General features: G+C 44.2%; 1 protein-coding gene across 1 annotated transcript in view; it reads left to right on the forward strand.

Annotated features, from left to right (window-relative positions):
• Positions 1–16650, forward strand: part of LOC142284916 (3 beta-hydroxysteroid dehydrogenase type 7-like) — a 91500-nt gene extending 74850 nt beyond the window's left edge. Inside the window, exon 8 of the mRNA XM_075333241.1 lies at positions 15508–16650. Coding sequence (XP_075189356.1) covers positions 15508–15923 — 416 coding nt within the window. The 3' untranslated portion in view covers positions 15924–16650. The remainder of the gene's footprint in view (positions 1–15507) is intronic.
• Positions 16651–17150: the final 500 nt, after the last annotated feature.

A 17150-nucleotide genomic window follows, 5' to 3' on the forward strand; every position in this document is an offset into this window, starting at 1 on the left:
AGGTCAAGTTATCTAAAGTTTGTCTGAACCTGCAGAACCCGAACTTCCACAGGTCTGCTCATGTCTACTCACTCGGCTAATATATTATTATTATTTCTCTAGTCCCTTCCACGACAGCATAGGAGGTTGTCTCTCCACGCCCTAATTGGGACAGGAAGTTCAAGAGGTTTAAAAGGACCCTCCCACCTCCCATAGCCAGTGTCTTTCCTGTCCCCATGGGGCATGGAGAGGTTTTGTTTTTTCTCCTATGCTGTGGTGGCCGGCGAACTGCAGTATATTTTTTTTTTTTTCCCCCCTATTACCTTCAGCCGGACGGCATCGGTCGGGCCTTCACCGCTCCTCCCTTGCTGTTCCCTCACGCTGTGGGGGACCGCTGCTCCAGCCTTCCGGATCCTCCTGAGGGGTGATGCAGGCTGTTGAGCTCCCCGGCCGGCGTCCTCCCTGAGCCGCCGGCCGCCTCCCGCATGCACGCTGCCGGAGCGATCCGGAAGTGCTCCCGGAGGCGGGACTTCTGGTCTTGCGGACTTCCGGTCGAGCGCTTCCGGTTTGCGGAGGCAGCGTGGAGGCACGCCGACTGCGACTCGACCTGCCCAGGACCGGATGCGGGAGGCGGGGAAACGTGCACCGTCACTGGGGAGGCAGGCCCTTGTCCATAAGGGCTGCCACGAAGACATCAGATCATGGTAAGACCGTGCTCCCTGTCATGTCTTCCGCTGCAGCTGCCTCTGCAGAACCCAGTGTGCCCCCTGCTACTGTGAGTATGGAGGGGTCTGGTCCCTCGGACATAGGTCTCATCAGTGATTATGGCTCTCTGCTCTGTGTTTTCTAGGAGGACAAGGCCACCAAGAAAACTGACAGAAATGAGAAATCAGAGAAGCCTGAGAAGTCAGAAAAAACTGACAAGTCCGATAAGCCTGATAGACCTGACAGAGTGGACAAAATTAAAAAATGTCCCATCTGTATAAAGAAGCTCCCTGCAGTATGGGATAAAAAGCTTTGCCAGCAATGTACGGACCAGGTTATTAGGGCCGAACAACCATCTCTGATAGATGAGTTGCGGTCCATGATGAAACAGGAGATTAGGGCCTCACTGGCTTCTCTCCCTGTGCCTGGCCCTGTTCCTGGCCCTGTTCCTGGCCCTGTGCCTGGCCCTGTGCCTGGCCCTGTTCCTGGCCCTGCTCCTGGCCCTGCTCCTGGCCCTGCTACTGGACCCTCTCCTCCAAAAAAGAGGAGACTCCAGTCGACCCCTTCTGATCAGGAGGACGCTGATTCCACCTCTGAGGGTCCTGATGAAGGATTTCCATCTGGGGGGTCTGACCAGTCCTTTCTTTTTCACTCAGAAGAGTTGGGGGATCTTATTGAGGCAGTTCGGAGCACTATGGGTTTAGAGGAAGTGCAGTCTCTTCCTTCAATCCAGGACGAAATGTTTGCTGGCCTGAAGTCAGTCAAACAGTTGGGATTCCCAGTTCATGCCAATATATTGGATATTGTTTCTCAGGAATGGAAGGACCCCTAGGGAGGAATTACTGGAATCCCTTCCCTTGCTTAGGAAGGCTACCTGTTTTCTGGCAGATACCTCGGTGGAATCTGTCCGCCTGGCAGCCAGGACCTCGGTGCTTTCTAACTCTGCCCGACGTGCCCTCTGGCTTAAGGCCTGGAGTGGAGACTCCACCTCTAAAATGAGGCTTTGTTCCCTTCCTTTTAAAGGGGATTTGGTGTTTGGACCTGCCCTGGATGATATCCTGGACAAGGCGACTGATCGTAAGGCCTTGCCCGATCCTAGACCTACCAGGAAGCGGTCCTTTCGTCCCTCGATGCCTCAGGCCTCCCAGCCCAGAGGGAAAGGGAAGGCAGGCAGGTGGAGCTATCCCAAAGGTAGAGGGAGAAACATCCTCATCCCTCCACATCAGCAACGTCCTCAGCAGGACAAGCAGTGACTCGGCCCGGGTGGGGGGAAGACTCTCAGCGTTTCTTACCCAGTGGCAGTCCATAACCTCTTGCCAATGGGTTCTGAAGATCATCTCGGATGGTCTTCTCATAGAATTCCTTTCCCCCCCTCTTCCGGGTCTCCGAGTCACTGCGCTGGCATCGCCGGGTTCACAGACTCTGTTGTACACAAAGATTTTAGAGTTAGTGCACTCGGGGGTCGTTTCCCCAGTCCCGAGTCGGGAAGAAGGGATAGGACACTACTCCCGTCTCTTCCTGGTCAAGAAGCCATCCGGCGACGTCCGTATAATTATCAATTTAAAAAGTCTAAACCGTCAGGTCAGGTACCGGCGGTTCAAGATGGAGTCGGTGAGATCAGCTATTCCCCTGATAGGTCTACACCACCAGATGGCCTCTATCGATCTGAAAGATGCCTACTTCCATGTACCCGTCCATCCGGGACACAGACAATACCTCAGGTTTGCGGTGCTTCACGGGGAAGAAGTACTTCATTTCCAATTCAATGTACTTCCCTTCGGGATCTCCTCAGCTCCAAGGATCTTCTCCAAGATCATGGCAGAGGTGGTCGCCTTTATAAGATTGCAGGGTATCTGTCTAGTTCCGTATCTGGACGACTTTCTTCTCATGGCTCCGTCTGCTCCAACCCTCCGGAGCCATGTGGAGAGGTCTTTGGGAATCCTTCGGTCTCTGGGATGGATTCCCAATCTCAAAAAATCACAGTTAACCCCCTCCTCCACACGGCAGTTTCTCGGAGTGCTGCTGGACTCCGACAGACAGGCATCTTTTCTCCCAGAGGGCCACAGGATAGCTCTGTTATCCAAAATCTCGAAGCTCCGCAGGCAGGCTCGCCCAACGCTTCGAGCGGCTATGTCGGCCCTGGGTTCCATGACATCCTGCATCCCCTCGGTCAGGTGGGCTCAGGCCCATTCTCGGTGTCTCCAGGATCATATCCTGACACACTGGGACAGACTCCCGTCATCCCTAAACAGAAGGTTTCGCCTCTCGGAGTCCGTCTCCTCATCCCTTCTCTGGTGGCTGAGTCCCGCCAACCTGCAGGTGGGGGTTGCCTGGACTCAGAAACCCCTGGTTACACTGACCACAGATGCCAGCCTACGTGGATGGGGGGCAATGGTGGCAAATTCCCCATTTCAAGGGGTCTGGAGTCCTTACGTCAGCTCCCAATGCTCCAACTACCGGGAGCTCAGGGCAGTCAGGGAAGCCCTCCTTGCGGCTCAGGACCTCGTCCGGGACTCTCACGTCCTGGTATATTCAGACAATGTCACAACAGTGGCACATCTCCGCCATCAGGGCAGTACACGCTCCGGCGCCCTGAAGTCGGTATCCTCCCGAATCTTTCAATGGGCAGAACAATCTCTGCTCTCCCTTTCTGCGGTCCATCTGAAGGGCTCCCTCAATCTTCAGGCGGATTTCCTGAGTCGTCGGGATGTTCATCCAGGGGAATGGAGCCTGGATCAGGCAGTGTTCTGCTCTCTAGTGGCAAGGTGGGGTGCACCAGAGGTGGACCTCTTTGCCTCAGCAGAGAATCGCAAGGTCGCAACATATTTCTCCCTGAACCCAAGGGACGAGGCTTTAGGGGTAGACGCTTTCTGCCACAGTTGGTCCTTTCGCCTCGCTTACGCGTTCCCCCCTCTTCCTCTTCTCGCACGGGCCCTGAGGAAGATCAGAGACGAGGGGGTCCCAACTATACTGGTAGCCCCTCTGTGGCCCCGGAGGAGTTGGTACAGCTTGGTCATGACGCTAGGAATCGACGGCCCAGTCCTCTTAGGTTCGGACCCCAGCTTACTGTCACAGGGTCCGATTTTCCATCCGGCTCCTCAGAAACTCAACTTGGCTGCCTGGCTTCTGAGGCCCGGGCACTGAAGGCTCAAGGGCTTTCTGACAAAGTTGTGGCTACGCTGCAGAAGAACCGTAAACCTGTGACTAATAGTATATACAACAAAATCTGGAAGAGATTTTCCTCCTGGTGTGGTTCTCGGCCTCCTGACCCTTTTCGGCCTAATATTGCGCAGATTCTGGACTTTCTCCAAAGTGGTTTAGACTTAGGTCTTAGGCCCAGCTCCCTGAAAGTTCAGGTGTCAGCACTCAGTGCAGTCTTTGACACGGCTCTGGCAGATCATCGTTGGATCCGTCGGTTCTTTGTGTCCGCTGGTAGACTCTGTCCACGTCGGAGGGTCCTGACGCCTCGCTGGGATCTCAATGTGGTCCTTACAGGACTATCTCAATCTCCGTTTGAACCTCTGTGCTCTTGTAACATTCGTTCCCTTTCTCACAAGACTGCTTTTCTTGTGGCTATTACATCTGCTCGCAGAGTCGGCGAACTTCAGGCTTTGTCTGTTAGGGAACCTTATCTGACCATCAGAGATGACAGCATTGTTTTTCAGCTGGACCCTTCCTTCCTTCCCAAGGTGGTTTCGGATTTTCACCGTTCGCAGTCCATCGTCCTGCCTTCATTCTGTCAGAATCCTCGGACTCCGGGTGAGGAAGTGTTTCATTCTTTGGATGTCCGTCGGATAGTGTTGCACTACCTAGAGGTTACTGCTTCTTGGCGCCTTGATTCTAACCTGTTCATCCAGCCCTTTGGCCGCAATAAGGGCAAGAAGGTGGCTAAGAGTACAGTCGCCAACTGGATTGTGCGAGCAATTAGAGATGCATACCTCGCTCAGCATCTCTCTCCGCCTACTGGATTCACGGCGCACTCCACCAGGGCTACCTCTGCCTCCTGGGCCGAACGGGCAGGGGCCTCCCCTGAGCAGATCTGCAAGGCGGCTACGTGGTCTTCGCTCCATACCTTCACGAAGCATTATCGTCTGGATCTGGATTCCAACAGGGATTTGGCCTTTGGCAGGAAAGTCCTGCAGGCTGTGGTCCCCCCCTAGGTATCAATTCTTTGGTATTCCTCCTATGCTGTCGTGGAAGGGACTAGAGAAATAAGAATTATTCTTACCGATAATTCGCTTTCTAGGACCTTCCACGACAGCAGGTAATTCCCTCCCCTATGTATTCATGTATTCCTGAATGTGTAGTACTTCTCATATGCTATGGATTCTTTGTAAGACACTGGCTATGGGAGGTGGGAGGGTCCTTTTAAACCTCTTGAACTTCCTGTCCCAATTAGGGCGTGGAGAGACAACCTCCTATGCTGTCGTGGAAGGTCCTAGAAAGCGAATTATCGGTAAGAATAATTCTTATTTTTTATTTTCTAATGATGCTTCATTTCAGAATCCCAGTGCAAGTTGAGATACTAAAACGAAGCGTCCCTGCTTCAGTCACTGCCCCCTCCCTGAAACAAAGCGTCATCTGTGACACCTATGCTGAGCAAGACCCTGTTTTACTTAGAATGTGTTGATTGCCATTTCCGGTCAACGCTCAGTCAATTCTTTTCACTGTAGCCTCAGTAGTGGCAGTGCGCTCTGTGTCACCTCTGATCAGAAGTACCAAGCCAGCAACAGAGCGCACTGTCGGTGCACATTGTAAGAATACTCACCACGCAGAACCCAGCTGTTGGGGAAGCGCTGGTCTCTGCATGCTGGGTATTCTTACAATGTGCATGTGACCTTGCGCTCTTTTGCCGGCTCGTTACTTCTCAGAGCCGGCACAAAGACGACAGAGTGCACTGTCACTACTGAGCATACACTTACCAGAATCTACTGTGCATCCATCGGAAATGTCAACTGACGCATGCTCTGTACAGCAGGAAACTGGCATCAATGTTGACACTTCACTTCAATAAGGGGGCAGAGGTTGTGGCAGTGACCATAGCCACTGCCCCCTGATGATGCTTTGTTTGAGTTTCGCAGCATACACTAGGATTCCCAAATGAAGTGTCATCAGAAAATGAAGTAGTAAAAAAATAAAGCCATAGGGATTATTACAATTTTAGTATATTAGAAAATAGATTGGATAAACAGATGGGCATTTAGGATGAAAAATTAATTTGTGTTTCAGACCACCCATTTAAACTAGCAGTTCGGTGGCTCAGTGGTTAGCCACTGTTGCTTTGCAGCGCTGGGGTCCATAGCCAAACACCATTCCTTGTCTTCTCTGCAGCTTTGTCCATTTTGGCGGAGCTGCTTGAAACTAATGTTGAAACTCAGTCGCAAAGTTTCTGTACATTACGTCAGAAAGTTGCTACTTTCAGGACCGGTTTTACACCAATCTTCTGGTGAAAACTCTTTGATAAACGGCCCCTGATGTATTTTGATCTTGTTCTTAATACAGTAATTATATAACAAAGTTCATCTATAGGGTCAGTAAGGGTCAACAAGTCAAATAAATTTCCAGTATTTAGACTTATTGTGCTGGTACCTGGCTATAGAAACATTAGCCATCTCCGTGCTGAAATGGGAAAAATAACTGGTCTGTGAAATTGTCTGCCAAGTCCTAGTCTGTCCACATGATGGCAATGTTAGCCACAAAATAGGAATGTGCGGCTTTCACCAAAATTCTTTATCTCTTGGTCAACTACTGAAACAAAGTATTATAGGCAACCTGTAACCCTGGAAAATGCTATTTACCAGCAGACATGTGGTTAATCTGCAGATAAATAACGTAACAATGCAGCCCAGGCATCTCCCTGGAAGTGTGGCTACTTAGAGAAAACTATTGTTATTTATTTCCTCCCAGGAGCTGCCAGCATATGAGTGGCAGCTGTCAGTACATGTTGTCAGCACACTCAGCAAATGATTCATGGCTCGCTCTGCAGAGACGTGCTGCCGAGCCATCTGTCAATCAAAGTTCTGGGGGCGTGTTTACAGCCACGGTTTACAGTAGACCGTGTGTCCACCCATATCCTGTCCACTGCCATTAACGTGAGAACAGTGGCAGCTATAGGCATAGAAGTGGTGTCTAGGTATAGTAAAGTAGCCATGCGCCACGCAATGAAACCACCTATAGCGCCACCTGGTGGAAAACAACAGAGTTAGCATTTTTATCTCAAACGGAACGAGAGAGAGAGAAAAAAAAAAAGTGAATTACAGGATAGAACGAAGAAATGGAGCCCCTTTCTCTGGGCTGCACTGATACCCCACATATGGTCAAAAACCTCTGACACATACGGCCAGGCTCGGAAGGGAAGGAACAATATTTTATTTTTTTTAATACAAATTTGGCTGAAATAGATTGAGGGCACAGTGTCGCAATTGCAGGGTCTGTAAGGTGCCCAAACAGCAGAATGAATAAAAACCAATATTCAGTTATTTTTATTTTTGCGTGGTTCACCATGCAGTAAAAGTGATAAGACCAAATTATTCTTTGGGTCAGTAAGATTACAGCAATACCAGACTTGTATAGCTTTTTATGCTTTGCTACGACGTAAATGTCCAAACAAAGCAGATGTGATTTCATAAAATCTCTGTCCTAATGCGTCTAACAATGGGCACATTACTCAGGTCCGCTTACACTCGAGTATATACGATATATCCCAAACTCTATATTTTAACTGGAAAAGTTGGGGGTCGTCTTATACGCTGGAAAATACGGTAATGATCAGATTGTTATTGCGCTGTGTGGACCTGCAGAAAATGTGACAAAAATTGGTAGAAAAGACTCAGCACAGCCTTAGCATTACATTTTTACTACTTTTTTTTTTTGTTTTTTTTTTGTTTTTTTTTATGGGTTTAAAAGAGAAAAATAATCAATCATGTCCTGTTTTTACGCCATTTTCTAATCACAATAAATAATCGGATCACTGTGTTGTGTGGGTTATGATTACAGGGACACCAAATATGTCCATGTTATTTTATGATATGGGATGTTTGTTTATGTATAAAACAGCGAATTAAAATGTCATTGTTTTTTAATTTTATTATTTTTTTTTAGTAATTTTCTAGGAAAAATATATTTTATTCTCCCTCTAGAATACAGGGACATAGAAATGCACTGCTATTTACAATGTATCTCTATGTACCAGTATAATAAGGTTATGCAACATATACACAGATTTAGGCAATAAAAGGACTATTTTTTGCATTTATTTGTGAAAGTAGTGGAAATTTGGTGAAAAAATGTTTGCTATTTTTTCCAGTTTGAATTTTTATTCCCTTTAAACCAGAGAGGTATGTAACACAAAATAGTTAATAAACACAATTTCCCATATGTCTACTTTACAGCAGGGCTATGAAGAGAAGGAGAACTATTTGAATTTTGGAACTCAAAATTGTCTGTAATAGCGTATGCCATGTCACATTGGCAAAGTCCATGAGGTTCTAAAAAAGCAGACCCCTATTTTACAAAGTATACCCCTCAATTAATCTAGGGGTGCAGGGAGCATAATGACACTATAGGTGTCTCACATAATTTATACCACAGGGCAGTGAAGAAAGATATATAGATATATTTTTTTTTTTCCCACTAACATGTTTTAGCCCCAAGTTTTGAAATGATAAAGGATAATAAGTGGATCACACAGTTTGTGTAATTTTTCCTGAGTGCACCAATACACTCCATGTAATTGGGAACGACATCTGAGGTAGAGTGCAAAGCTGAGAAGTTAAACAATAATTCAGCAATTTTATTTGTTTTGTTTTACGCCATTCACTATGTTTTAAAAGTGATAAGGCTGCTTTCACACATCAGTTTTTTGGCATCAGGTACGATCCGGCGAAAAAACAGATGTGACGGATCCGGCGAAAAAACTGATCAGTTGCATCAGTTTTTTTTCCATCAGTTCCTTCAGTTTTTTGATGGATCCGTTGTGATACTGCACATGCTCAGTTCAAAAAACTGTATCCGACAGCCGTATCAGTTTTTTGACGCATTATACCGGATCCAGCGTCCATAGCCTTCCATTATAAAACACGCCGTACTGCGCCGGATCTGCGATCTGGCGCGATACGGTTTTTCGACGGAGACAAAAAACGCTCTCCTCAGCGTTCCATCCGACTACGGGACAAGCAAATCTTGCTGGATCCTGCAAAAGCTGGATGGAACGCAAGGCCATCCGGCGCTAATAGAAGTCTATGGGGGAAAAACGGATCCGGCGGCAAAAGACATCGGATCCATTTTTTTCAAGTTTTTGCCGGATTGTACCTGATGGCAAAAAACTGATGTGTGAAAGTAGCGTAAGACAGCTCTAGTCTTCTGGTCAGTACAGTTAGTGATACTAGATTTAGATTTTTTTTATGCTTTTCTGCTTTTTCACTATTTAAAACCATTTTGAAGAAAAAAAAATAGTTTTTGCATTGCTGTATTCTGAGAGCTATAGATTTATTTTTCCGCTGACAGCTGTATGGCTGCTTGTTTTGTGGGACAAGATGACATTTTCAGCGATTCCATTTTTATTTATATAGTACTTTTTTAGATTGTTTTTTATTTAACTTTTTTGTTAGCAACAACTGTCTTATCATAGAGCTAAGATTTTTTTTATTAAAGGTACTGTTTTTTACACAAATTATACAATATATTTTTTTTCATGTGTTTTTTTTTTTATTATTATTATTATTCTTTTCTGATTTTTTATTTTTATTAGTTCCTAATATATGAGACATTAACTTATTACTCTGATTGTTGGTATAATGTATTGCAATAGGTTTTACATTAAATTAGGAAGGGGCCGGGTCATTATTTTATTTTTAAGGCCTTTATTGGCAGCCAAGCAATGGAGACTTTGATTCCTGTGCCTGTGATGGACCATTGTCCTGCATGAAAATCAGGATTTTCTGGAAAGATGGAAGCAGAGAGGGCAGGCAAAAACACTTAGACAAGTACTTAAAATCGTATCTCTGAGCCGCAATAAAATCACGGAGCCAATATATGGAGTCATTACAGGAAAGACCATTATCCTATAGAAAAAATTGTACATGGAGAACCATGATGAAATAAAAAGGTAAAGCTTTATTATAAACTCCAAATATACATATATCTATAGATAAAAAGGTGATGGTTAAAGTGGGAAACCAGAAAGTGACAACACAACACATTCAAGTATTGAGCAGGAGGGAAGTGTAGAATTACTTCAGTGGGCAAAGAGAATATAGTAAGGTACAGTAAGACCGTATGTGACCGCAATAAAGATTGAATGGCTGAATATGATTACCAGTTCATATAAATATGGTGTAAATAAAAGTGCTGTGTGTACATATAGCATATAATATGCAGTGGGAAGCTGCCGGACTATGTATCCAGAAAAAGCGTACTGTACAATTTATATGGCTATGACACAGAAAAAGTAAATACAGTACCGTATTTTTCAGAACATAAGACGCACTTTTCCTCCTAAACATTTGGGAGGAAAGTGAGGGGTGCATCTTATCTGAATGCAGCTAACTGGGGTGGTGGAGAGGGGTCGCAAGAGGCCTGGGGAATGCTGTGGCGACTGTGTGGTGTCTGCAGCCGCTGTGCAGGGTCTCCGGCAGCTGCTGCTGGGGCGGCTGCGCGGGGTATCCAGCGGCCGAACTGGCGCTACGGGTCTAGCCGTGACTTCAAATAATGCCGCCCAGAGTCGGCATGTGCGTAGATGGAGCTCTCGGCTCAAGCTCTCATCTGCACAGGTGCCGCCTCCGGCCCATTGATCTCCCTCCAGCGGCCTTCTGTAAAATGGCTCCCGGAGGTAGCACTTGCGCAGATGAGATCTCAGCTTGCCATTGAGCCCAGAGCTCAATCTGCACTGACTTTAGGCGCCATATCTTTAAAACCCTCACCACGCACAGATACCGCCACAGAAGTGGCCCCAGCATGGCAGCCCAAGCCTCTGCCGCGGCTCCAGCACAGCCTACAGTTTCTGGGACACCTACCACCTCTGCCTCCTGTGACACCACCGCTACTGCCCCCCTCCGGTAAGACACCACCGAATTACAAGACAGACCCCATTTTTTTTCCTTCATTTTTTTTGCTCTGAATTTGGGGTGCATCTTACAATCCGGTGCGTCTTATAAAACAAAAAATACGGTAAACATATACTGCGTGTCATAAAGTATTACACTCACAAAGGTGCATGAGTGAAGCAGCAAAATACAGAAGTAGCACAATGTGTCATTACCTCATACAGATTGTGATGCCAGGTCCCGGACAAGTGTTTCAGCATACCGCCTTCTTCTTAACCATCACCTTTTTATCTATCTATTTATATATATATTTTTGTAGTTTACTATAAAGCTTTAAAACCTTTTTATTTCATCATGGCTCTATATGTACAATCTTTTTTTGTAGGATAATTTCCCTGAAAGATGCAGATTTTTTTTTTTCTGTACTACTGCTTGAAGAAAGTCTTCTAAAAAACTGGCAGTAGGTTTGGGAAGTGATTTTGTATCTTTCTTCAACCTAAAAAGATCCAACCAACAGCAGTAACTCCTCTACACCTTACTGAATAGATGTGGAGATCAGTGTCCATTACGGATCCAGCCATGGCCCATCCATTTGGTCCATCAAGAATCACACTCAGCTCATCTGTCCAATAAACCTTTAAAAAAATTTCAGCTAAGAAATATCTGAACAGTCTTGATGTTTTAATTTCTGCATCTTATTCAGTGGTGGTCGGTTTCTTCCTTCCTTACCTCGGCCGTGTCTCTGAGCACTGAACACCTTGTACTTCTGGGCCTCCATGGAGGTTGCAGTTCTGGAATTTGACGGCACTGGAGGATAATGGGTTTCTGGTCGATTCACAATTGATTCTCCTCAAATATTTGGCAGTTACTGTGAATCTTTTATTCTCACATCTACAAGTTATAACTACAAGATTATTATTCTTTCTCCCACCGAGCGCAATCAATCTTTTTTTTCAATATATTTTTTGCAACCCTGTTGAATATTTTTGCAGCACAATTTTTGATGGTTCTGCGATCACACTCCGATATCTTAGCAATTTCAAGAGTGTTGCATCGCTCCATAAAACTTGTAACAATGTTTTACTTTTCAGAGTTCATTAAAGGGGTGGTTCACCAATATTTTTTATTGTCTAGATCGATATTATATTGAGAAACAATGTTTCTCTCAAATACCTTGTGTTGTCAATAGTGCCTGTGAGAGGCGCTATTGCAGACCGCTGCTCCCCATCCAGTGACGTACCCGTCCAATGCTGCCACGTCACATCCGTGCAGCCGGCTACAGTCTTCCAGACTCTGAGCGGTGTTTCACTGCTGTCACAGCCCATTTGCTCCCCCCTCCTCCTCCCTCCTAGCACAGCACGGCGCGTCTCCTGCTCCCCCCTCCCTCCTCCCTCCTCGCAGAACGCTGCAAGCAAGAGACGTGCTGTGAGGGAGGAGGCAGGAGGAGCAGGGAGCAGATGGGCTCAGAATGTAGCCGGCTGCACGGATGTGACGAGGCAGCATTGGACGGGTACGTCACTGGACGGGGAGCAGCGGTCTGCAATAGCGCCTCTCACAGGCACTATTGACAACACAAGGTATTTGAGAGAAACATTGTTTCTCAATATAATATCGATCTAGACAATAAAAAATATGGGTGAACCACCCCTTTTAAGGGAACTCTATAAGCACTGAAGGCCTATTCAAACCAAATGCAGGCTCTCTGTGCATCATGGTGGGGGTCAAACATTTAAGTGCATCTTCCACCTGCTTGTTTTCCATCTATCTCTGTTATCTGGCTAGAGGTGTCTATCGATAAGAGGGTGAGGGGGCAAATAGAGGGGAAAAAGCAGGAGTGAAGGTGCACTTAAATGTTTGGCCCCGCCATGATTCACAGAGCACCTTTTCTTGGTTTAAACAATCATTATGTGCTGAAAATTCCTTTAAAAAAATATTTTTGAACCATTTTACATAAGGAAAACAAACTGTATAATAATTCTGCACAGTTTGATAAAGGGTTTTTGTAACATTAGAGCACATCTTTCCTCTACACAAATCAAATTCACACAAATAAGCATTCAAAGTTTGTACGACTAAGGGCTCATGCGCATGTTGCGTAATTGCATGCATTTACGCTGCGTATAGCACTGCAGCGTAAATCCGTGCGTCCTGCGTCCCCTGCACAATCTATGAATGTGCATGACACGTGCGCATGATGCTTTTTTGAACCCAGCGATTTGGATCCTAAATTGACCCAAATCCGTGCGTTCATAAAATGAGCATGTCAATTAATTTGTGTGTTCTGGATGCAGCTCCCACTCTGTCTATGGTGGGGGCAGCAGCCAGAGCGCATGAAATCGGCTTTTTTCTACAAAAATACCGCATCCATTATGCAGTGTTTCTGCAGCGATTTGACGCGCACATGTGCTTTCCAATCGCTGCAGAATATTCAGCAATTACATGCACATGAGCCCTATAAGGTATTCAGAAAGCGATGATATGGTCGAAAAACTTGCCTAATATTGTGCATATGGTGTATTGGACAACCCTTTATAGCACCAGATAGTGGCAGAAAATTGGGGAAAAAACAAACATACATACTTTTTGGATCAGTACCACTGCTCCGATATCGCTGCTATTTCTTTCGGTGGTTGTGACGACTGCAGTCAGCAGTGTTGGAATATAGAAGGCTTCAGAAAATAAGCAACAACCGTGAGACACGGTAGAGGAATCACAGCATCGGCACCAGTTCAGGAGGCAGGATTGCCAATCTTAAAGAAATTCCTGGAAAGAGTGTAAAAATAGGGCACTTTTTTCCTCTGTCTGTAAAAAAAATAAATTTGAGATGTCTGAATTTTTTTTGAGGCCGAAAAAACCTTATAGGTCATTTTGACTATCATGATCACCATTTTACAGTTCATAGTGCATGCACCTGATGTCTTCTAATCAAAATTCTGACTGTAGACATCGATACATTATAACCCTAATAATTTCTTATGGTTTTCCAGTGTCCATAAAAATATTTTGTCTGTGATTTATTTATTTTTTTTTTTTTTTGATGAGCTATCCATAGGACAAAAGTCAAGTTAGTAACCCTATCGGGACGTAGGAACTTTTTTATTTTCTAAATTAGGCTGGAGCTTTAGAAAGGGTTTGTGCCATCTGGGACAACCCCTTTAAATGAATTACCCATCAATCATTAACTTTGGTGTTCAACTACATTGGTTGTACAACAGTAAAGATTATATAGAAAATCATTGAATCACACAGTTTTTCCAAATTAAAGTTTCTGCAACTTTTGATTGTACCAATGCTGCTGAATTGTCTCAGATTCCAAAGCTGAATGGTGAAGCTTGGAGCTGACCATTGTATTCAACTGTATCTGCATTGTGATGACACAAATACTCTTAAAATTGGAATGCTGGACGTGGCCCACCCAGCTCATGGAGAAAAAAAAAAAAAAAAGACCAAAAAGCTCAGTGACTGCCCAAGATAAATACGAAAATATAAATGCGAGGCACCACTGAACAAAAGAGACCAGAAAAATAAATGATCAAATGCAAAAGTTTTTGATAATAACCAGGGCTGTGGAGTCGGTAAACCAAACTTTCGACTCAGACTCCGACTCCTCAATTTCTCTTGCACCGACTCTGACTCCTACATATATTGCTTATAGTTAGGTGAAAAATTTATTCTAATACATGAACATGTGTATGTGAACATCAGACATTTAATAATATTTATGATACAATAATCAAGATATTTGGATAGAACATAAAATATATTTATTGGAATACAACTTTAGAACACAAAAAGCTGTAATAAATTGTAAATATGTAATACACTATGTAATATACAGTAGATTACATATATATCTTGTGTGTATGTGTGTGTATATATATATATATATATATTACATATTGTATTACATATTTACAATTTATTAGTTTTTTGTGTTCTAAAGTTGTATTCCAATAAATATATTTTATGTTCTATCTAAATATCTTGATTATTGTATCATAAAAATAAATGTCTAATGTTCACATTGTACTACAATACATTTTTCACTTAAATATAAGCATTATTTCTAAATGTTATTATTTATTAAAAAACTCAGCACATTCTGCATTGCACTACTGTCCCTAATTTATTATATATTTTAGGAGTCGGTGCATTTTATACCGACTCCGACTCCACCAAAATGAGCTCTGACTCCGACTCCACAGCCCTGATAATAACCATAGTGGCCAAAATGACACAATGATAGCAACATGATGAAAAATTGCCAGACACAGGTTTGCCAAAAAACAGGCCACCAAATGGCGATAGACACTTCTGGTCCCAATGTACAATATCAAATATTATAGTACAGGCTGGAGGGGAGAGGGTGAGCTATATAAATTATTCAGTCACCCCCCACAAGTGCTACTTCCCTAATAGTCATAATCAGATAAAGGCATTGTTACCTTGAGACTTTGTACGCATCAGGCAGACATCAAGTGAGGTGCAGGGGCAGGAGGCCTCGACGCGCGTTTCACCAGGTGTGGCTTCGTCAGGAAGCGTGTCTCAAAGTCACCCCCACACATGCTACCTCCCTAGACAGCCATAATTAGATAAAGGTATTGTTACCTTGAGACATCATATGCAGCAGGCAAACAAAATGTTACAGTACAGGCTGCAGGGGAGAGGGTGAGATATATAAATAATAAATTGCCCAACTCATGGGTCTGATAGTGGATGATAGAGAAATATTGTTTTCATAAAATTATTGTACTTAATACAAATGTTACTTTCATTCCAGGTAACATCGCTTGGATGCATGTTCTTGCAGCACGGCAGATGCAGCTCCATCCAGACCGCCTTGGTGGACAAGCCTATTATGCTTATGATGAAACTCCCTTCAAACACACTCGCAAACTAAACTATGAGTTGTTCAATGAAATTGACCCTGCTATCGAAATTGGAAAGCACATCCCGTACTGGAAGATGTGGATAATTATTTCCATTTTCAGCTTAATAAAAACCATTGTCAGTCCTTTTTGGAATTTGAAACCATTTATGACAATACCCGTATTAAAATTATTGGTCATAATGTACAATTATAATACTGATAAGGCTTTCAGACATTTTGGCTATAAGCCCCTTTTCACCTGGGTGGAGAGTAAGCAAAGGACCTGTAAATGGTTGCAGCAGGAAGTCAAAGTAGAAAAAAGCTGAAAGAACAATAGTAGTTTATGGCTAAACTGTTTCCGGAGCTTTACTAAAATGACATTAATTGGTCTGATAGTTTAGGATTCACTAGATGATGCAGTAACTGATGAGGGCCTGAGCACTCACTGCTTGTCGTGTGTATTTTCACATTGCTCTGTGGTTAAACTAACAGCACATGTAAGAGTAACTAAACATTTTTTACCTAATTATCCTCCAGGCATTGCAAAGCTAGGAATTTTATAAGATACTTCATTACCTTACTTAGTTTTCTCTTCCAAAAACATTGATGCAGTGCTGTTTCAGTGCCCAGTTCATGCTTTTTTACAAGCTTTTTTTTCCTCTGCTGCTCAGCAATGGGGACCCAACCTTTGGTGCTGTAAATGATCATAGTAAGGGCTAGGGGGCTGCAAAATGGGGGTAAGGGCCTTGCAAACAAATGTTAATAGGGAATCAATGTTTTTTTTTAAAAAAAAGTGTGAGGTCCCCCCTATTTTTGATAACCAGTGCAGGTAAAGCAGACAGCGGCGGCCTGTAGCCCTCAGCCATCTGCTTTACCTTTGGATGGTTATCAAAAATAGGGGGGACCTCACATTGTTTTTTAAAATTATTTACATTTTTTTTTATGTGCCCTATGTTTCTGATAGCTAGTAGTGTTGAGTGAGTAGTTAATTATTCGTACTCGCTATGCTGTTAGCAAGTACTGTCCGCTACTCGCATATTCGTTACAAGTAGCGGGCGCAATGTAAGTCAATGGGAAATACTCGCTAAGTAGCGAGTAACCCGAAAGCCGTACTATTCGCTATTCGCACGGAAAGTACGGCTTTCGGGTTACTCACTACTTAGCCAGTATTTCCTATTGACTTACACTGTGCCCGCTACTCGTAACGAATATGCGAGTACGAATAGTTAACTACTCGCTCAACATTTAGTAACTAGCCAAGGTGGAGCAGACAGCTGAAGGCTGGAGACCCCAGCTGTCTGCTTTACTTGCAATGGTCATCATTTAAGGGGGGACCCCACGTCATTTTTTTTTTCTTCAATTTATTCCCCTTTTTACAGTTGTTTGCAGGGCACTTGACCTGCTCTTATCCCCCCATTTTGCTTCCTTTTGCAGCCTCTAGCCCTTACAACCATTTCACTTGACAAACGTTTGGGGTTCCATTGGCTTATACATGGTTCGGGGTCCAGGGTAAAGTTCGGGTACCAAATGAAACTTTTAACTAACGTCCGTCT

This window comes from Anomaloglossus baeobatrachus, chromosome 2 (assembly GCF_048569485.1).
Source record: "Anomaloglossus baeobatrachus isolate aAnoBae1 chromosome 2, aAnoBae1.hap1, whole genome shotgun sequence".
NCBI lineage: Eukaryota > Metazoa > Chordata > Amphibia > Anura > Aromobatidae > Anomaloglossus > Anomaloglossus baeobatrachus.